This window comes from Triturus cristatus, chromosome 3_2 (genome assembly GCF_964204655.1).
Source record: "Triturus cristatus chromosome 3_2, aTriCri1.1, whole genome shotgun sequence".
Lineage (NCBI taxonomy): Eukaryota > Metazoa > Chordata > Amphibia > Caudata > Salamandridae > Triturus > Triturus cristatus.
The window spans coordinates 302,187,397-302,210,223 of record NC_140584.1 but is presented as its reverse complement, the minus strand read 5'-3'; the positions used below and the strand labels follow the sequence as shown (position 1 = coordinate 302,210,223).

The window sequence follows — 22,827 nt, the reverse complement described above, 5'->3', positions numbered from 1 at the left end:
TAGGGGTCTACTCTCTGTACTTTCTGATACCAAAGAAAGACGAGACCCTACGGCCCATTCTAGACCTCCGGCCTCTAAATGCATATATCCATTCAGACCATTTTCACATGGTAACTCTCCAACAAGTTCTCCCACTCCTCTGTCAGGACGACTTTCTCACTACACTGGATTTGAAAGACGCATACTTTCATATTCCAATACACCCTGCTCACAGAAAGTACCTCAGATTTGTGGTGGACGGCCAACATTATCAGTTCAAGGTTCTCCCCTTCGGGGTCACAACCGCACCACGGGTGTTTACCAAATGCCTGGCAGTAGTGGCGGCACACCTCAGAAGACAAAACATTCACGTCTTCCCCTACCTGGACGACTGGCTCATAAAAGCCGCGTCCTACCACCAGTGTGTGCAGCATACAAACACTACCATCCAACTACTCCACCAGCTTGGCTTCACGGTGAACCACCAAAAGTCCCACTTGATACCGTCTCACACAAAGCAATACCTCGGTGCCACTATAGACACCTCAAAAGCCATAGCCTATCCCAACTCAGCCAGAATCGCAAGCATACAAGCCTTGCGCCAAAGATTCCTCCTTCAGCACTCTCTCCCAGCAAGAGTGTTCATGAAACTAATAGGGATGATGGCATCTTGCATCTTCATAGTGCCTCATGCAAGACTTCACATGCGTCCACTCCAAGAGTGCCTAGCACGCCAGTGGAACCAGGCCCAGGGACAGCTGACGGATCTGGTGTTGGTGGACGGTTGCACCCATCGCTCTCTGCAGTGGTGGAACACCACAAACCTTTCCAAAGGGCGACCGTTCCTGGACCCGGTTCCTCAGGTGATTCTAACAACAGACGCATCGCTCTCCGGCTGGGGAGCGCACCTATTACACCTCACAGTACAAGGTGTATGGACGCCACAACAGAGGTTACTCCACATGAACCATCTGGAGTTATTGGCGATCTTTCTAGCCCTGAAATCGTTTCAGAAACAAATCTCAGCCAAGGCAGTCCTCATTTGCACAGACAATATGACTGCAATGTATTATATTCAAAAACAGGGGGGGACACACACTCTCCCCAGCTCTCTCGCTTAGCACAGAGCATATGGAGATGGGCAATCCCACAAAAAATCTTTCTCCTGGCACAACACGTCCCAGGTATACAAAACACCATGGCAGATCTGCTCAGCAGACAAACGCAGCAAATGCACAAATGGGAACTGCATCCACAAGTTCTTCACCCATTCTTTCACAAGTGGGGGCATCCTCAGATAGACCTCTTCGCCACCCACGAAAACAAAAAATGCCCAAGCTTCGCCGCCAGATACCCACACCCATTGTGCAAAGGCAATGCGATATGGATGAACTGGTCAGGCAAATTTGCATACGCCTTTCCACCTCTCCTGCTAATTCCATTAGTGGTAAGGAAGCTACAACAGCACTCCCTCACACTCATTCTGGTAGCTCCATCATGGGCCAGGCAGCCGTGGTACACCACACTACTACAGCTCTCGGTGGTGCCACATCAAAAACTGCACCTGTCCCCATACCTCCTAACCCAGAACCATGGAGAAATCAGGCACCCGGACCCAGCTCAGCTCAACCTTGCGATCTGGCTCCTGAAATCTTAGAATTTGGATACCTTAACCTTCCCCCTGATTGCATGAACATTATCAAGGAAGCCAGACGTCCTACCACTCGAGCATGCTATGCCGCAAAGTGGAAGAGATTTGTTGTTTACTGCCGTAACAATACAATCAACCCTTTAGATGTATCCATACAGCACATCATATGCTATCTGCTCCATCTTCAAAGGTGTAACCTGGCGTACTCATCCATCCGTCTACACCTAGCAGCAATTGCTGCTTACCTGCAAAACAGACAGCATTTATCACTTTTCAGAGTGCCTGCTATTAAAGCCTTCATGGAAGGCCTTAAAAGAGTAATTCTGCCCAGGGCACCACCCTCACCTGTGTGGAATCTAAACGTAGTTCTTACAAGGCTAATGGGTCCGCCTTTCGAACCAATGCATAAATGTGAGCTACAGTTCCTGACTTGGAAAACAGCTTTCCTCGTAGCTATCACTTCCCTTAGAAGGGTTAGCGAGATACAAGCGTTCACTATACAAGAACCCTTTTTACAGATACATCACAGCAAGGTGATACTTCGCACAAATCCAGAATTTCTGCCCAAGGTCATTTCCCCCTTCCATCTTAATCAATCGGTGGAATTACCGTTTTTTTTCTCGCAACCTCAATCTGTTGCGGAAAGGGCTCTACATACACTTGATGTTAAAAGGGCTTTACTGTACTACATACAAAGAACGCAACCTTTCAGAAAGACTAAACAGTTGTTTGTCTCCTTCTCTCCACCGCATAAAGGCAACCCCATCTCAAAATCAGGGATAGCTAGGTGGATTGTAAAGTGTATACAAATTTGCTATCACAAAGCAAAAAGAACATTATCTGTTCCACCTAAAGCCCACTCTACAAGAAAGATAGGGGCTTCTGTGGCTCTTCTAGGTAACATACCCTTAGATGACCTCTGCAAAGCAGCCACATGGTCAACACCGCACACCTTCACAAAACATTACTGTGTAGACGTGCACTCCAAACAACAAGCTAGTGTGGGCCAGGCTGTACTAAAGACACTGTTTCAAACCACTGCAACGGATACCAGTGGTCGCCGCTAGGGTTGGGTACTGCTATATAATCTATGCACAGTGTATAATCTGCAGCTCATATGCCTCGAACGGAATATGCTACTTACCAGTATGCATCTGTTCTTGGCATGTAGAGCTGCAGATCTATACACGCCTCCCCGGCTACCTGTATCCGTTCCAGTCTATCTTATTTAGATACAACACACATGGGTTTCTTTACTATTATCACTACGCTCCATCTTTTCCCTGCTGGCGAAAAACAATCTGAGGATGGAGCCGAAGCCCATGCGCAGTACGGACCGAAGGAGGAGTCACCGAACTCGTGACTTCCAAAGACTGTCCAAGAACAAAAACAAACTGCAAACATCCGGGCCCAACACCAGATGGCGATCTATGCACAGTGTATAGATCTGCAGCTCTACATGCCAAGAACAGATGCATACTGGTAAGTAGCATATTCCTTACAGACAGTCAATATGGTTATGGGGTTGTGCATGATTTTGGCCAATTGTGGATGCAGAGGGATTTCCTGACTTCTTCAGGGACTCCTATTAAAAATTGAGTTTTTGTGAAAGAATTACTGGAGGCAATTCAATTACCAAGAGGGGTGGCCGTGGTTTAGTGTGCTGCTCACGAGTCTGGAAACGACAATGTGACAGCCGGTAACCGATATTCTGACCAGGTTTCCCAACATTGTGCAAGGCATAAGATTGCCTTAAATAAGAAAATCATAACTTGTGGAATCAGCTGCCAACTTATGCTACTTGCAGGAGTGGGAACCTGAGAGGAGGGGAAAGATCTGCAGGACGCAGTAGACATGAGAGAAAAGGAAGAGTGGGTGAAAATAGGATGTCAAAGAAGGGCAGAAGATGGTATGTGGGTTTGTTATGATGGCAGACCAGTCATGCCAGACATTATGTTTGCACCAATGGCTAGAATGTATCATGAAGACACACCTGTGGGCAGGGATGCAATGATTCGACTTTTCAGACAAGATTGATTTAACGCAAAGTTCAGGAATGTAGCAGAGAGCCTTTGCCAGAGATGTTTAATATGTCAACAAATTAACCCTGGCAGGAAAACTGTGGTCTGCATGGGAAAGATTGGAAAGGCAGAAGGTCCTTTGTGAGATCCCAATTAGATTTCATTCAATTGCCTGCTTTTCGAGGGTTGAAATACGTGCTTGTCATAGTTTATTTTCAAAGTGGGTGGAGGCATACTCGACCCGAAGAAATGACAGCTTGACAGTGGACAAACTTTTATTAAGAGAACTCATTCCCAGATTTGGTTTTCCAGTAACGATTGAATCGGATATAGAGGGTCTCATTTTAATAATGAAATAATTCGACTAATCTGTGAAGCGTTCAAAGTTGAACAAAAATTGCACTGTGCTTACTGTCCAGAGGCTTCTGGAGTGGTAGAACAATGAATGGCACAATCAAGTCAAGACTCTGAAAGGTGTGTGCATCCACTCCACTGGAATGGCCTGATGCTTTGCCTCTTGTTCTGATGGGACTCAGAAGTATTCCAGACAGAAACACTGGATTGAGTCCCCATGAAATACTCCTGGGAAGAGCAATGAGACAAGCATGTGTACCAGGACACAAGCTGTTGAATATAACTGATGACTTGGTTTTGGAGTATTGCAAAGAGTTGGCTGACAGTGCGTTCTATCTCTCATCAGGTTGGGGAAGACGCTTTCAACAGACAGCTGAGCCACTCGCATGATTTGAATCCTGGTGACTGGGTAGTTGTGAAGAATCGCACTCGAGAATCGTACCTGGCACCAAGGTGGGATAAACCGCATCAAGTTGTATTGACTACCTCAACCGCTGTAAAGTGTGCAGGGTTGCCTAATTGGATTCATGCAAGCCATACCAAAAGGGTACCAGCTCCTGAAGGAGAAGAGTTTCAATTGAAGCGAGAAATTGATGTTGCTGAAGGTTGTACTGCTGAAGAACTTCCTATAGAAGATCCTGAAGTGGCTGCCCAAGATCAACCGAGCACCCATCAGGACGACTGGATCCCAGTGGTGGACATACCTGAAGTACTTATAAGAACTAGAAGTCAAACCCAGTTAGACAGACAGGAGAAGAGTGAGGACCAGTCAGGTATAGCAGAAGTCGCTCAGGAAAATAGGGAAACGACTGATAGGGAGCCTGAGCAGGAGCAGCTAAGGAAAGAACAATATACTCAGACAGAAGAAACTGAAAGCAACATTCCAGAGTATGAGGAGGGAACAATTAGGATTTAAAGAAAACGTTCAGGTAGAAGAAGGTCAAAAGGTAAAAAGACCTGAACAGGACCAGATAGGCATAGAACCACAAGTTCAGGATACAGAAGAAAAACCAGACAACAATAATCTTGAACAGGGTCAGATTAAGGTAGATGAACCCATCCAGGCAGAACAGGTAAAATAATAAGCCCTGGACAAGGGCAGATCGAGAGGAAATCTGAAGACGAAGCTGATCAAGTTGTGCCAAAGTCTAAAGAAAATAAGAAGAGTCTTGAAGAACCTGGCAGTGCAGTGAAGTTTAAGAAAAGTCGAAAAGGTGATAATTGTCCAAGAATTGTCAAGCAACTGAGATATCGACTTAAGACAATCAATGAAGAACCTGATCAAGTAAATGAAGTAACTAGTCAATCTGGACCTTCCAAGCTAATACCAAAGCGGAGGAGTCAAAGATTGAAGACATTGAATAATAAGTTCAAGGGTCCTGAATGGACGTATGTTATTCTTGAAGACTTTGAAAACCTCTATTTAAATGAAGAAAGTGATGAAGTGCTGAATGTTGAGCAAATTGAGGAAGAAGTGAAACCGACTTGAAAGGGAGAAGACGCTCAGGGTGTTATCTCTTACCAGGTTCTGAATTAAAGAAGAGACAAATCTTCTTGATCAAAAATGTCTGATGACAAAGTTACTGGGAACCCAAAGCAAAGCTGTATAAAGAAGTGTTATAGGATCTGTATATGTAGTTTAATATTAGCCCTTATAATATGGGTGATATTAGCAATAGCTATTCCCTATCTGATGATTACTGACAAACAGAATAGTACTAACACACATACAGAAGTTGCAAACATTAAAGGAGATAGAGTAGACTTAGATACACCAGATGAGCCAGATTTACACCACGCTGTAGATAAAAATGAAACTGATTTAAATGTGTTTGCAAATCTTAGTACATTATGTAGAAACCATGAAAGTTAGTGATTGTTACGTTTGTATGAATTGCCAAGCTCAGTAGCTGAAGGGGTAATTTATCATCATTTACGCTTGACTTATCGAATTTCATGTAGTGTACTAGCTAGTTTATTTTATAGAACTGGAAAACTGCAGTATTATTATTCGATTGTAGATGTAGTATTTTCAGAAGTTCCAATGCGAAAGAGCATGAACCCTGTCATTAGTACTAGAGACTCACAATTCATGGGTGAATACTTCCTAACAATGAAGGCAATAGATATAGCTGATGCACATAAACACAACCTGTAAATTGCCTGAAGAAGAAGATATATATTTGAATTTAGTAGAAAACAGGAGACCGGATTTCCAAAGAAGGGCCTCTGAACCGAAACCTCAGATACCTAAATGGGCTCAAAGGGAAGACCTTTTAGTAACTGACAAGACTCATGCTGCTATGTCTCTAGACTTTGAAAAGAAAGGGGAAATCTGTCTCCATAGACTTTAAACAGAATATAACAACGTATTTATGGGTTCCAGTGAATGTGAATGTGAACATAACTTCTAAGTAATTGGGGGTTGGGGACTTAAAGGAGGAACTGCTCCAGTATTCCCTGGAATTTATTATATTTGTGGAAACAAAGCCTATTTTAGGTTGCCTGATCATTGGTACGGGAGTTGCCATTTCGGAATAGTATTCCCTAAAGTTTATCATGTTAAAAGAATCACTGGAAGCAATAATGACGGTAGTGGACTAACAAGATATAAAAGAGCTAGTTTTTCTGAAATAGTAGGTGTTCTATTTGGTGCATTGATACCTTCAGTGGGGGTTCTGCTAAATTCTCAAAAAATCTGTCAATTGTCAACAGAATTAGTTGCTGTCAGATCTATGGCTTTGCAAAATCGACTTGCCCTTGATATCTTATTGGCAAAAGAGGGTGGAGTCTGTAAAATGCTGAAAGCGCAACATTGTTGCACGTATATACCTGACAATAGTGTAGAAATTGGAAGATATATTAAAAATATTACACATTTGGAAGAAGAACTGAAACCACTGGAGGTTGACAGTGTATGGAAGAAAATAACAAATAGTTTTTCCACCATTAGTAGTTGGATTTCTAATATAGGTAAAGGTATTTTAGGTTAAGTATTATTGCCAATCATGGGCATAACTTTGCTGGTTTTGATGATAATGTGTTGTCGCAAATGCAGTGGATAAAGAAAAAGGTACGAAGTGAATGAGAAAGGTAGAAAAAGAAAATTAGAAGAAATACGACTTGAAGAATTGAAGGGAAATATCTATGAAAGAATGAAAGGATTGAAGGAGCGGGTAGAACAAAATTTTGTATACCTCCCCTATTCTGCATGAAAGTACTAATTAAATAATCTCAACTATAATATTATTAAAGAAGTTTGCATGTTTATTAACCAACATTATTAATATTAAAATTACACGTGGGATTTGCATTTGCATGGCTAAAATAACCTTTATGACTAAAATCTGTACGCATATTAACAGTAGTATAAGTGGTAATTAAAATACTGCATGATATATGTTGCTTTTGTATGTTGCCCAAGAGGAGGACCGAAGAGGTGAATATAATGGTTTAATTGTTGCTATATGCTAGATAAATACTAGCACATAAAGGGATTAGTAAGGGCTTTAACATTAGATTTATGGTTTCTATGTATTAAATATTCTTTTGTGTTTGTTTCGCTTAAGTTAGCATTTGGGCCTAAATCCAAGATGGCCGCTGACACCACACGACGAAGTGGCCACTGTTCCACGAGGCGCGGAGTGAGCTGTGCAGGTGCAAAGAAATCTCCTAAACCTCGTGACAACCTCTGTACCGAATGTCCCCGGTCATGGATATAGCATGGGAATCCTGCCAAAAACTAGAGAACAATCAACCTTACAAAAAAACGGAAGGAGCCGACTTTGGACTTACTTATGACCTCACCCCTTGAACTGAACTAAAACTTAAAACTGACATCGGACGATCTCAACCAGCCAATCACGACTGTCCTAAATTATTAAATTGTATCATCTTTACTTCATTGTTTTATAAAAAAGGGGGTAATAGAATAGAGAGGCTCTCGAACGCTCGCTCATGAATGAACGAACCCCACGAACGCTTACGATCGCATGTTGTTGCATCTACAAAGGTCCGGATGCTGCCTGATCATCTGGTGACTGCAAACTTTTCCTAAATCTATGGGCACGACTCTGGTCCTTTGCCGATCAAAGAACTTTGAGCTTTGGCTTGCTTTCGGACAATTTATGACAGATTATACAGAGCAAATGAATTAGAGGACTCCAGATAGCCAGATCAGGTAAATATGAAGTTCTGCGATTTATTAAAAATTTGATATAAAACTTTCTAAACTTTGACGAGACAAATGCGAACTAAATCATTATGAAATTTTAGATAAACAATTATTGATTAACGAGAATTCATGAGTTGTGAGTTTCATTTGAGAAATAGATTCTGAGGTCTTAAATGTATTTAAGCTGGTTCTAAATCGCCATCAACCAATCCAACAAATTTGGTCCTTTGACCGAAGTGTGAGGAGTGCCTTGATGTTTTAGGATTAAGGATCTATAGGCGAAAGGGCATTAATGTATATTTTGTAAATGACTTTTCCTTCCCTATAGGTTATAAGGTGTTTTTCCCACATGTCCGGCGCTTGAATCACTCATCCCTCCTGTGTGCGGACTCTTGATTAGATTGTGTGAGTGTTGGTGTTATGGGCCCCACCAATGAGAAATGTATGAATGAGTGTGGGTGAAGACGGGTCTGCGACGCAGGGAGGATATCGATATATGTTGCTTGCACTAATGAATAACCAGAGTGTCTTAAAAATGGCCGCTAAAACGCGGGAATTCTACTACGCATGCGTCTACTAAATCTACGTAGTATGACGTTTTCTGTCGCTTGGGGGGGGAACTCTGCAGCTGCGCATTAGCTTCTTATATGGCCGCTTTAAAAGTAACGCATTAACGCACATGCTGTGCTGAAACTAACCTATGCACGTACTACTAAGCTATTAATGCAAAAGATTTATTAAGTAAATGGGGTTAGTGTAGAAGTAAGTGGTATACAGTGAATTCATTTAAATTGTATTCTAACATGTTCTTTTCTGACTTTATTAATAGTTCGTATTTGGGCCTTGGAGGGTGACCACGTCTCTGTTTCCTTTTGGTTTCTGCACATGTACAAACAACTACTTGTCCTGGAACAAGTGATGTAAATTGACCGACTGCCAAACCCTAAGCCCGGCAAGGACATGAGAAACCAAACTCTTGACCCTACGAGAGGAAGAAGGAGCAACAATGTATAAAGACTTATCGATTCACATATGAAATGCTTGTGGGAATAAAGCTTGTGGGTATTAAAATTAAGGGGTGGAGAGTTAGAAAATAGACTAAAGAGAAATATTGCACTTAGTATGGTGTGATGTCCTCACCCCACAGCTTGGCCCAATCAAATTGCGGGTGAGCATGGAATTGAAACATTTGGGGGTGGATCATACACTTGAATTTGGTATAACAGAGGTAAGATTTAGTTAGACCCACTTGATGCTGATGCTATGCTGAGCTGCTGTCCGAATTTACCGCAATCTGACTGAAGAATCCAACACTTGGGAAAATTTGCGGAACAACCGAGGAGGCACATCTAGGAAGGGGTCCGGACGCGCCCGAGCCGGCGAGAGAAGCACCAGAGAGGGGTGTAACGCTGGCGTTACACTAGAAGAGGTCACCTTCTTGTCCTGAGCTGATCCTGAATCTTTGACTCTCTGATGTCGGGGTCCTTACATCATTTCTAGGTAAATATAATTGAAGGGTAGATGCTCCGTACTTGCTCTCTGTCCTTTCTCTCCTCAGGTGCTGTCATTGCAAGAATTTATTAATGCTAATTGATTATGAGCTAACCGTACTATTTTCCTATTAATTCAGATAAAACTTTTAAAACTCCTTCCGAGTCTGTGGTTTTTTAAATAAAAGTAACATGCATTATTGTATTTCCTCCCTATTCTAATCTACTACCAGATCTTTTCGACAGTGCGTTTACTCAGGAGACAGGAATGGTAAGAATACTGGTGTAAAAGTTTTCCTAGGGTAAACAAAATTGATGACCAGTGGACCAGCTCATTGGTTGTATGAATGTTTATGGGCCCAAATGAGTGTTGTGTGTATGAATGTGTAGAGCTGGTAAACTCCGCTGCATCACCCTCTTGAGTCCTATCCTAGGCCATTCTGCTTGAACGCAGACCCACATTGTGAAGGAAAAGCGTTTTGTAGGGGAGAATAAATTGCTCACAGTACAACTTCACTGCAATTAGTTCTGTCCCACTACCATTAGTTCTGCCTATACTAATATATCTATACTACCCTGATTGGTGCAAATCTCGGGGAATTAGGCCAAGCAGGATTGTGGCCATTAAAGGTTCTCCTGCATTCATTCTTCAGTATTTAGTTCTACGGCACATAAACCGGCCCTGTCCATCAAGAGAAGGATATATGATGTGTATGAAGGATCTTAAGAAGGCCTATTGGACCTGGATAGATAACCTGGAGTATAGTACTCCCAACTTAGGTAGTTTGACTGGGGATTTCTATTTACATTAACAGGTGGTTAGGCTGGAGCACCATTTTGATTTTATTCAGAAACCTAGAGATTGGACTCTCTATACCCAGTTTAGGTTTGGCACACTCCCTACTCGCGAGTTTTCTAGTAAATGGAAACCCCCCTATCAAACTATTGCAAACTGCCCATGATGCAACGGGGAGGTTGAAACTATAGCGCAACTTTTGTTCGAGTGCCCCGCCTATAAAAACCCTCGAGCAAGATGGCTGAGTCCCGTCTGTAGGCAGCTGGGCACTGCAAACTATCGTGTTGCACTTAGAATTTTACAGTCAGACATCAGTGCACTGCTCGTATGTGGTGTGGCCAAATTTCTTGGCTGGTCATGGATTAGATTTAGGTCTCTGCGCTCTTCGATATATTTTTTTTAAACGTATTTATTTATGGTTGTTTTTTAGACTGTCGAGTGTTCCTGCGGGGGGTAGAAATGTTTGGTGTAGTAATGTATCCTTCATTTTATGATTGCTCCCTTTGCAACTATATTATTTTTATCTTTTATCTGTTCTAATCTCAGTTATTTTATTCTCCATAACAAATTTGTATTCTTTTATGATATGTCTTTTATCGAAATAAAGCTTTGATTGATGAAGGAAAGGGATGCTATGGACGAACTGTATGTACAAAGCTGTGCCAAGTAACCTATGTTTAATTTAAAATTACATTGCTAGTGAGACCAACTTTGGGGGCTTGCCTATTACATGCTAGGGAATAGAAAGCTGTTTTCCTAATGTTGCTAGCAGGTAAGCAAATTAGATTGGCCATATTTGGGGGATTGGGGGGGAAAGGCGTGCAACCAGATCCCGTCATTTGAGTCCAAAGGGAAGGGTCGCTTTTGGTTACACAAGAAATTGGATTATTGTGCACCAGATATGGAACGAAAGTTGGATAAACCATGGGGATCTGTGCTTAGCTATTGCAACACAGATCCCAGAGGTCTGGCTCTCTCGAAAGAACGGAGTGCTGGGTCTTTTACACCAGGATATCTGCCTATCTTGATTCAAGGAGGGCTTTGAGGACATGAAAGTGGAATAAATGATACAGTGAGACAGAAATGATAAGAGCTTTATTGGGAATATGGGGGTTTGTGATGCACTCAGAAGTGACAGATGAGAGTTGTGCAAGGGGGTTTTAGACGGGAGAAGTTAATAGGTGAGTTTGCCAACATCCCATTATGTTATTCATTTAGAAAAACATCAATAAAGACCAATAGAAACCCAAATGAATGTAACCCACCATACAAAAGTGATATTCCGTTTGACTCAACAGCCAGGTTGATCTTAAATGTTCTTTTGTGTCCTCCCATATTTGAAAAGCAGAGCTGTATGCCTTAAAATGTGTTCCAATATACAGATGTATTACTGCCTAGTCCTATAAAGAAAACAAATCCTTGGTGAGATGTTTAGTTCTATATAAATTCCCAAATCTGTTAATCATTAAACTTTTACAGCCATATAATTCCTCAGCAATGAGGATACTCATCAGGGCTTCTTTTAATTACCTACTTCTTATACAGCAGACCTTTTACATTGTGTCTCTGGTTTTGTACCAGTCCTTTCTTTCTCTTGCTCGCTCTGCCCTTCATTACACAAATGTATAGTAGCTTGAATATCAGTGTTTCTTTTGTGCTTTCTATTATACAACTTGGCAAATATGTGCTGGCCGAATCTTTATATGTAATGACCATGACTTTGTCTGTTTTCTGACTCCCCCAGTTCCTGCCACAGACAGATGACCGCATTCTGATCACAGGGGCTGCGGACTGCAAGGTACATGTACATGACCTAACTGCGAAGGAAACCATCCACATGTTCGGTGATCACACGAACCGAGTGAAACGCATTGTCACAGCACCAATGTGGCCCAACACCTTCTGGAGCGCTGCTGAAGATGGTGTAGTCAGGTGAGGCCCAATATGTTTCTTCATGTGAGTGTTGGTGTCGGCCGGAAAGGGCTGGGCAATAAAAGTCTTTCATATGCCTGTGATGGGCCTACTTGTTCACTTCCCCTGCCATGCTACTGCATCGGGATTATCCAGGGAACCTGTGCTCTGTAGCAACCCGGAATGGGATTTGATGCTCGGAATTGGTATCACCCAGAACTTCCAGTCCGAATTTGCTCCACTTGCAAGTACTGAAGGGGTCTACTGGGTTGAATGTAGTTATGAAAACAATGAAAGGAAGACATTTAAAATGTTGCGATTGTGGATTTATTAGCAGAGGTCATAAATTGATTGGGACTGTTATGTAGGGTTCAGCGCCCTATCCTTTTAGAGCAAACCTTGGTCTTTTAAGCCTATGTTTTTTAAATGTGGTTTGTTCCCCCCCCCCCCAACCAGAATCTTTTCATACCCAGGGTTGGTTCGATGCCCTCGGTAAATCTGGCCCGCCCTCTACAAATACGGGGCAAATCAGTGTGGACAAGAGTAGATCATTTAAAAACAAAAATGGGAACTTGTGGTGCCCCTGAGGATAGGCCAGTCAGTTTAGAGCTCTGTAAATATGGTTTAATCCCAACATCTTTGTCCTGCTGTACCTGATTTCATGCGAGAAAGCAAAAGACACACAATTGATGGACGGAATGCAGAACAAATCAAAACATTCACCCCAGTCAAGAGATCTGGGTTAAATCCATCATTCTTTTGCTCACCATGCCACCCCAGTTAAGACCTGGCTATATGCAAATCAGTCTTGACCCTGTGCCTTATGGGAACAGTCCAGCGCGAACTGCCAAGCCAGGTCCTCCCTGGATGGGAAACAAGCATCCTAGGACCGGTTTCGGGGTTTCACCCCTCTTCAGCCAGGATAGCTTGATTCCAGTGGCTCAGTGAGCCCAGGACTTGCGTCTGAGCATACCTGGCGCACTTAGGGCGAGAAAGCAAAAGACACACAATTTCGTGGCACTTCATGAAGAGTGTCTGGTCAGCTATATTTGCTTATGTGTACATTTGTTTTGTCCGAGAGACTAGGGAGTCAGATGAGGGTTCGGAGTGTCATTTCCTGGAGTCTGAGTTTGTAGCAGGGTTTATGAATAGGTCTTAGCATGCCCCTAAGAGTTGGGCGGCTCGAGCAAGAGCTCTTTTCTCCTGTGTGGCTGCTGTTGTGGGGTACCAAGGTTGGTTCCCTGTGAGAACACATTGGGCGGCACATGAAGATGGCCTGGTCAGGTGTGCAGTGTTGTATTTTTTTTTATTAATATGGAGGCCTGATCATGTAATCTTCGTGTGTGAAAACCTTTAGCTGGTACTTGCTGTTTCCTCCTTTTGTATTCTTTAATTTCAACGCACCCTAGAAAGGTGGATATGGTGAGATTAATTGATATCTAGCAAGGCATCTTCCTAATTGTAAGCTCTTGGAGCATCTTAAAAAACGTTTTACTGTAACACTTATTTAAATGTATACAAAAACTCCAGTCTTTTAGGTTCATTGCCTTGCTGGCTCTCAAGACTGCATTCAATTTTTTTTAGAACCCTAATTTTCCTTGGATACCACTCACCCCTGCATTCCAAAAGACTTGTCCCTTATTAGTGATTATACGTTGGGAGGTTTATGTGGGATATTAAATGGGTGTCCAGTCTCTCTTTTGTCTTCTAACTTGATCACTACACAGACGAAAGGAGGCATTTTGTGTCGCAGTCCAACGTCCTCAGGGTCGCACGATGCTGTAAGGGGTCCACCTCCCGATAGCCCCTTGGTCTGGTATGTATATGACAGACACAAAAGGGTGATCAGGCGAGGGAAGGAAAGGAAGGGGACTGCGGGGAGGGAGATCTGAAAGAAAAAGCACAAGGCAATACGGTTAGGACAACCCCTAGATTCCCGTACTCAATGTTTCCCCTATTTTCCCCTGCTGTACCTGTAAAGGAAAGAAAGCACTCCTGACTGGGAGACCTGGAGAGCCGAGGAACAAAGCAGTTCGTGACCTATAGAAAGGACATGGTTAAGCCACAAGATACCCCTACTTGCTTTTCCCCTCCTTCTCCTTTATCCCCAGAACAAACGGACCTACCACAATTCCTGAACCTCGGGTATAACAGGGGGTGGGGAAGGACGTATGTCAGAAGTCCTCTCCGCCCCTGTTGGATTCAAATAAACAAATGAGGTGCAGCGAAGCTTAAGTCCTGTTCGGTGCCTGCAGCTCCGTCACCGGCTTCTGTACAAACTTAGAACGCTACTCCCATACTCCTGGGATAGCGTGAACTAAAGAGAACCCCAGCGGGTGGGCCTACTCTCGTTCTCCGAGAAGGTTTCCCTCTGACAGGAGGAAAAATAGGAAAGGCTCCAATCCTTGGAGTTGCTGGTATGCAATTACCATAAACACAGTGCAATGTCTCACCGCTCGGGCGATCCCGCAATGCCTTGGAAAGGCGTCCAACGGAACCGCAGCGGTTCTATTTCACCCTCAGATTTTTAGCACGGACCACACACACACTAGTGCGCGACACAGGCAGCGGGAAGTCAAGGCTGGTGCGAAGCACCCCTACCAGAACGCCACTTATCGTCCGCACTCGATCTCGTCCGCACTCGAACCTGGAAATCCAAAATAACCGGCACCCGCTTGATGCCGGAAGTTCCTTTTCATCGTCTTCGCGCCGTGCGCGATGACGTCGGAGCGTCATCTCGCAAAGCGCGCTGGGATATGTAGTTCCTTACGCCCGTCTCCTACGGGCATGTCGCCCTCGGGCTGTCAGTGCTCTACGGTGAGCCACAACATTTTGGGACAGTGATTTTGAGGTTGTTGGATAAACAGTGACAAGGATTCTGGCAAGCGAAAAGGTCAGCCTCTTAGTAAAGTGACTCATCACCAGCATCCAGTGGCCTGTGTCCTCTTCCTGGTGGGTTCTTCACCAATGAATCTGAGGGCAGAGAGCTGGGCTGCACATCTTAGGGGCCTCCTCACATACTTAATTCACTTTCTAAGTTCCGACCCCAAACCCACTACTGAGGTTTGATTTGCGTGCCTCATCAGAATTCTCAACCTGTTACCCTCTTATGTTCCAGGTCCTGTATTAAGCCACCCTCTTTCTGAAGCCTGTTCCAGATTATCAAATCAATAACATAGTCTTCTGGTGTTCAGAGAATATCTTAATGTTTGAGAAACATCTCCAGAATAGAAAGATCTCTGTGTTGGATGGAAGATCTCTGAGCAATAGCGAAAAGCTCTTAAAAGGAGGGTGGGAGGCGGTGGGTTTGAAGGAAAGGCGAAACTGACACCTTTTTGATGTTGTTTGTATTCGTATCTGGAGGAGACCTGTCCAGTCAGTTCAGGGTGGTTTGTTCTTTTTGAGGCACAGTCAAGACTGCAAATGACTGGCCTGTTTCTAGAGTGGTGTAATTGACTGGAATGCATCCAGAGTAAATTCCAGTGGTTGAGGTTAATTCAAGAATTCCCCCCGATAACTTTTTTTTGTTTTACTATGAGAACTTTCTTCCCAATTGTGGAGAAAGATCTCCTATAGTCAGTGGATTGCTCTTGATTTAAGAAGAAAGTGATCTTAATGTTGGTAAAAAGCTTGATGCTGCATAAAGGCTCGATAATACTGGGTAGATTCTCTTGATGGCAGGAGGATGCTATCCATGTTGGAGCACTCTTAATGCTAGGTACATATCTTGTGATAACCCTTCGATTTAATGGATACTTTCTCAGCATTTAGAGGTCACATTGATAGACCAATAGATTGTCCAGTTCACAAGGGAGCATCAGAGTAGCAGAGTCAATGAACACTATGAGATTCAAGACATATTACCTCGATACTATGATATTCCAAGAGTGTATGAAGAGGGAAGTACTAAATGATTTTGCCTTGGATAGTGATTTTTCACTTAAAACACCTGATCTTTTTTTCAGAGTACTCTATATTGGTAAAGCTATGACAGTAATGAAAGGCACGGTCTCACTGATCCCCGACTCCCCACTGACCTCTGACTCACCAAGCCATACCTGTCTGGTAACATTTTGTGCACAATGGACACATTTACCTGGTGTTCTATTGTTTAGAAGTCAGACTTAAGATGTCGTCAATACCTTCTTCTGAATTGGGAGTGCAGGCACATTAGGCAGCTGGGATGTTAAGTTTGTGACCAATTGCATGGACTTAAGAGCTGCAGATGAGGTAGCCCTTCTGGGTGGAAAGGATAGGCGGGCTACGCAAGGGATATAGTAAATTAAGGAATATTTTCTTGAAGAGTCTTATCATCAAGCTTTACTTTTACTGGAAGAAAGGAAGCTCTTCTTAGATGAATTTGCTGCAAAGACATCTGCCTCATACTTTTTTTTCATATGGTAGAATACCTTGTTAAGAATCGCAAATGAATCAACATTTCATTTCATTTTTTCTTTTTCAGATGCAGGAAAATGAGTTTGTATTTGTATAATTAGAAAATTGTTAGATTTGTAAAGATAATTTGTGTACTTAGCAGCTGACTGAGCATAGGAGCGTCAAAAGTTGTGTGGTTTCATAACAGGAAATTGATGATGCTGATAATTTGCCTGGTGACACATGGTTGAAGTAAAAGCATCATTGCAGGCATCACATGACTCTACAGATACTCATTTTTCAGTATATAGCTAATTATATCTTTTGGAATGGAGGAGAGCTTGGGCTGGCTTTTCATGGCATGGTTTCTCCAGCTTAAGTGTATGCTACTAGAGGTTGCAATTAAACTCAATGATGGAGTGAGTGTGACCCTGAAGTGGGAAGGGTTCAGAGGGTATACCAAAATGGTTCGACCTCTGCAGTAGTCTGTCTGGCCAGGCAGCATTGTGTATAACAGTGAGGATACCATGAAGCTATAGCTCAAAACTCAATGCATCTATTCAGTACTCTATTCCCACAAAGTGCTGTTGAGATATGGGGTGGAGCTCAAAGGTTGCTTCTGAGCTGGAAGGAATTTTTAAGATATGTGTATGCTAGAAACGGCAAGTTTAAGATTAGCTTTCTCCTTTTATTTTTGACGTCAGCCACTCCTCCTTCCACCTATAGAGCAAACACATCCTAATCTATGAATTTGGAATAAAACTATCAATGCAGAATCTTTGCATTTGGGCTTAATTTATTAAAAGTATTGGCGGTGTTACTTATGGTTGTAGCTGCAGAAGTGGGCAAGAGAGTATGCAACTTCATCAGTGATTAAGTGGATCCTGTTCTGGGGCATGCAGTTGATTTATTGGGATCGTCAACCAGTGCAGGCCTTCTCCCCAGGGAGCATCAAAGGACATGTACAGCAAACTGTGTCCTTGAACATAGCCCTTTGGGTTGTAAAGTCTCAACATTTAGATCCTCTGCCAGACTGTATGAAAATTCCTTGGCCACAAGTCCTGAATTTTCATGGCGCATATATTACAAGGGCCTTTCAGATTTACATTGGATGATGCTAATCCTTATTCAGATGTGGTAGAAGAAGGGGGATCTTCTGTTACCATTTGGCCTTGAAGTGAGTGGAACATACTCCAGGTAGCTGAACCACCCACACCACCATCAATGGATTTGCCACCATATGGCATCATCTGGTTTCATGTCCTCACTGAAATGGCATCTAAGAAATTTGAACTACCAATTATATGCACAGAAATAGAATGCATCATTTGCAAGTTTTTACGATCCAGCCAAATAAATCAGTGAAGGCCATATCCATTATAGATAACATCAGGCAAGAGGGACTAAATCTGATGCAAACACCAGTGATAGTAGCTGTGCTGATTTGAAGGCTGGAAAAGAATACTAAGTGCTAGACAACTCTCAGGTGTGCCTGGTAGGGCACTCCAAGGCAATATCTGTCATCATGTAAGTGGCCCAAAAGAGACCAAGCACCCCAGATACACACTGGACAGTCACCCCCAAGACCAAGAGGGCAGGAGAATGGGCGACTTTAGAAAGAGCTTATTTTCTATGGCTGTCACTCAAATGTAAGGTGCAAACATCCTTGGCATCATAAGTAGATTTGATTGTCAAATGTGGTCCGGTATAGAACCCCTAATCATGCTTTTGCCTGACGGCAAGAAGCAGAAAGCGAAGATTATTCTTCGCGAGTGGGAGAAAGTATTGGCAGCCTCTTAGACATACGATGGAACTAACCTTGGATTCAGCAACTAACAGGGGCTGCGGTTCTTCATAGCTGGAGCTGGCTAAGAGCAACATCTTTCAGGCCACAAGTTCAAAATCAGATACTTCATATGTACCTTGTTATAGAGTCTGGTGAATATATTGACAACGTCCTTATAAACACTGATACAGACACTGCCATCTCTCTTGGTGTCTTACAACACTGGCTTCCTCAGCCCATTTGCCAAAATTGATACCAACTGTAACAAACTCAGTAGACCCAATACCTTCTGCACTGCTATGGACAGCAGCAATAACAACCCTATAAAGCACCAGTATCCTACAGCAATCTGCATTGTCAGGAATCCAGTCAAAATCGCAAGATACAGGCCTTTGTCACTTACGCTGGCTGTTACTTCTGTTTCCCAAACAATTGGCCCCATTGCTGAAGGATATTGGCCTGTGGGTCTGAATGGGTGCAATAGTATCTGACGGATACTGGATTCTCATCCACTTCGGCTATATGCCGACATATAGCCAACGTACCCCACAGGCACTGCCGCTTATGATCCGGTACAATCCTCAGTGCTTGCGGAATACTGAATCCTTGTGTTGGAAGAGAACTATCAAACTAGGTCCAAAACATCAACGAAACGTAAGCCTGTACTTGAGGTTTTTTCTAGTTAAGGAAAAAGTGTGTCAGAATGGCAGCTAACCAGACCTCAGTGCAAGTGCTCCTTCCTTAAAACAAGATAATGTCTAATTGTAACACAATTGGCAAAGGACTTTAGGACCCCTGTAAGTCCCTAGTAAATGGTACCTAGGGCATGGGTACTAAAGAGGGCTGCAGCATATCTTATGCCACCCTAAGGGACCCATACACAATTTCCACACAGACTGCCATTGTAGGCTCCTTAACATGGTGCAAACCATGTTTGAAAATATGACATGGCACACTTCTTTGTCATGCCAAAGACACTTCATGGGCTATATGCAAGTCATCCCTACAGGAGGCTTGGAACCCTAAAGCATGTAAGGACATATCTGCACGAGTAGATATGCCCCTGTAATGTCTAGTTCCATTACTGGATGTTACAAGTGAGCATGGAAGCCATCTTAAAGTATGTACTGGACACTGGTCAAAACGAGCTTCCCAGCTACATAATGGCTTCACTGAAATCTATGGTGTTTGGTATCAAACACCTCATGTTAATAACCCCACACTGATTCCAGTGTTGGATTTACTTCTAACTGCACCCAGAGGGTACTTTAGAGGTACTCTCTGAAATCTACTAGTCCTCTAGTGTGCTGACTGGCTGGTCCTGTCCAGCCTGCCACCCCAGAGAGTTTCTGACACCCTAGAAGGTGAGAGCCCCGCTCTTAGAGGTCAGAACCAATGCCTGCTCTGGCAGGACGTGTTTACACCTTCTTCAAATAGGATTGATAGTATATGAACATGTCAGGGCAGGGAGCTTTAAAGAGCAAACTACCTTTGATATGCGAGCCTGGCTTCCCTCAAATCTGAATGATTCCACCCCCTGCTCTAAGCCCATTTGGCACCAGGAAAGGTGGGAATATAGCTATGGGAGGAGGCGTGTTGCACCTCCAGGCTAGTCACACCCCTAGGGTGGGCTAAGTGAATACAAAAATTAGGATTTCATCATCTTGGTTGTGGTGAAATTAGGAACTCTAGGACAGATTGATGCCTACTCCCCACAGAAAATGGTCATCTAGGGGGTGTATTGACCCCAGGAGTAAGTATCTCATTTACTACTCCCCTTGACGCCCCTAAATTGAGTACATAAGTGGCCCCCTGATACCAGGAAACCAGATTTGTCTGCCTGAAGAATAAAGAATTACGGTGCCCCCAAGGCACAGAGACCTTCAAGAGGTGGGCCACATCTTGGATTTAGCCAGACTGGCTTCCAGTCCCTGCCTGCAGCCTCTTTCTGCTGAAAAGCAGGAGCCGCGAGAGCCTTTGGTCTGCCGTGACCGAATGCCTCAAGACACTACTGCACCTGAGCCAAAGGAGAAGAGGACCAACGGTGCCCACGGGGTCCTGAGAACCTCCACAGTTGAATCCATCTTTGGGTTTGGCCGGACTGGTCCCCCAGTCCCCGCCTGCAGCCTGTTTTTGCAGGCAACCAAATATGTAAAGTCTCCTGCAGTACGACCTTGCTGGAGAAAGCACAACTGCACAAGAGTCCGCAGCCCGAGTTCCAGTGGGCCAACGGGGTCTCCTCGTGCCGGAGACCCTCAAGGACTGAGCCCCCCGTGGGTTCCCCAGGACTGGCCCTCCAGTCCTTACTTGAAGCCTCTTTTGAACCAAACCATTCCCCATTGATTTAAACGGGGCACCTGATGCTGATTTGCACCTCTTCTCCTTGATGCCCCAGAGCCGCCCAAGGTGACCTGTTGGTGCTGGCTTGGACCTTGCCCCATTCTTACCTTAAATCCAGAACAGTCCCATAAGTCACTGCTAAGTACCCATATGCAGTAAATGTCTCTTTACCTTAGGATAACATTACCTCTTTACCGATGCAAAGGCCAGTGTATTTCTGTATACTGAAAAACCGTGATACCTCGCTAAATGCCAGTGTATTCCTATATACTTTAAACATAGTAATATCTCAAAACAAACTACTTACCCAATTGTGATGTTCTTGGTGTTAAAAATATATATAAAAATAACAGTTTTTACTAAATTGGCCAGGGTCTCCTTTTTGAGTGTGTGCATCATTTATTGACTGTGCAACAAATGTCTAACATTCCTCTCTAATAATAATAATAAGGGAATTTTATAAAGCTCTTGGTTACGCTCAAAGCGTGTCCCCGCGCTAAAACAGATTGACTCCCACGGACACAACCAATGAGACTGTGCAAGCTAGCGAGTATATAGATATGTTTTTAACTTCCTCCTAAAGCCCAGTTTAGATGACTCAAGACGGAGGTCCAAAGGTAGAGCATTCCAGCTCTTAGCCGCCAGGTAGCGAAAAGATCTACCTCCCATGCGAGCCCGCCTTATCCTCGGGACCTTTAAAAGGCCTCCGTGGGAGGAGCGAAGGGAACGTGTTGGTTCATACCTGGTGATCAAGTTCTGGAGCGGTATTGGCGCTTTCCCAGTAAGGATGCGATGGCAGGTACAGAGGGCCTTAAACTCCACCCTGCTCCTCACTGGCAACCAGTGAAGAGTCCGAAGGGCGGTATTAGAGGCCACTCTTCTGGGAAATTTTAAAATGAGGCGAGCTGCCGCATTCTGCAGCACCTGAAGGCGATTTAAGGCCTTGTTGGTTGCTCCTAGGTACAGCAAATTGCCATAATCCAGGCGTGATGTGACAAGGGCGTGCACCAACGTTCTGCGGGCTGGGTAGGGAGGAGATCTAAAATCTTCCGTAAATTTTCAGGACGCTGAAACAGACGCCCGCCACACGTCCTATCTGCGGTCCAAAAGACAGGTCAGCATCTAACCAGACTCCAAGGTTCCGAACTTCTTGGCAAGGTGTTCGAGTCTCTCCCAAGCATGGAGGCCACCACGCCGACGACCAAACAGATGGGTTCCCCCCCACTACGAGTACCTCAGTCTTGCTGCCATTTAGTTTAAGGCAGTTGGTGGACATCCAGGCTGCAAGGTCTTGCATGCAGACTCTGAAACTGTCCGCCGCAAGACCCGGCGCTCGCGAGAGGGAGATAATCAGCTGCGTGTCGTCGGCGTAGGACACGATGTACAGACCATGGCCCACAGCAATACGGGCCACTGGGGAGACATAAAGATTAAATAGGGTGGGGCTCAGGGACGATCCCTGGGGTACGCCCTGGTCCAATCCAATATCCCTGGAATAACACTCGCTCTGGCGGACCTGAAAGCTTCTCCCCGTGAGAAAGGACTGGATCCATGCGAGGGCAGCTCCAGTTATTCCGCCAATATTCAGACACCGTAGCAGGGTGGAATGAGCTACGGTGTCGAAAGCTGCACTCGGGTCCAATAGGATGAGGGCCATAGTATGCCCCTCATCCACCCCCTGGCGCAAGGTCTCCACAGCCATCAAAAGCGCTGATTCCGTAGAATGGCGGGGACGGAAACCAAACTGGGTATCGTGTAGCAGAGCTGCCTTATCCACGAAATCCATCAGTTGCATATTTACCGTTTTTTCCGCCACTTTAGCCAGATAGGGCAAAAGGGACATCGGCCGAAGGTTCTCTAATTTCTCAAAGCTGATGTTAGATTTCTTTCTAAGAGGTAGAACCACCGCCTGTTTCCAGGCTTTGGGCACGGTCTTGGTGCTAAAAGATAC

At 44.0% G+C, this 22,827-nt stretch overlaps 1 protein-coding gene across 9 annotated transcripts in view; it reads left to right on the top strand.

The window, feature by feature from the left end:
• WDTC1 (WD and tetratricopeptide repeats 1) overlaps positions 1–22,827 on the top strand; it is a 475,018-nt gene that overhangs the window by 151,723 nt on the left and 300,468 nt on the right. For all 9 annotated transcript variants that reach the window (XM_085647700.1, XM_085647694.1, XM_085647701.1 and 6 more), the window contains one exon: positions 12,210–12,397. In XM_085647700.1, the coding sequence (XP_085503826.1) occupies positions 12,210–12,397 (188 nt within the window). The remainder of the gene's footprint in view (positions 1–12,209; positions 12,398–22,827) is intronic.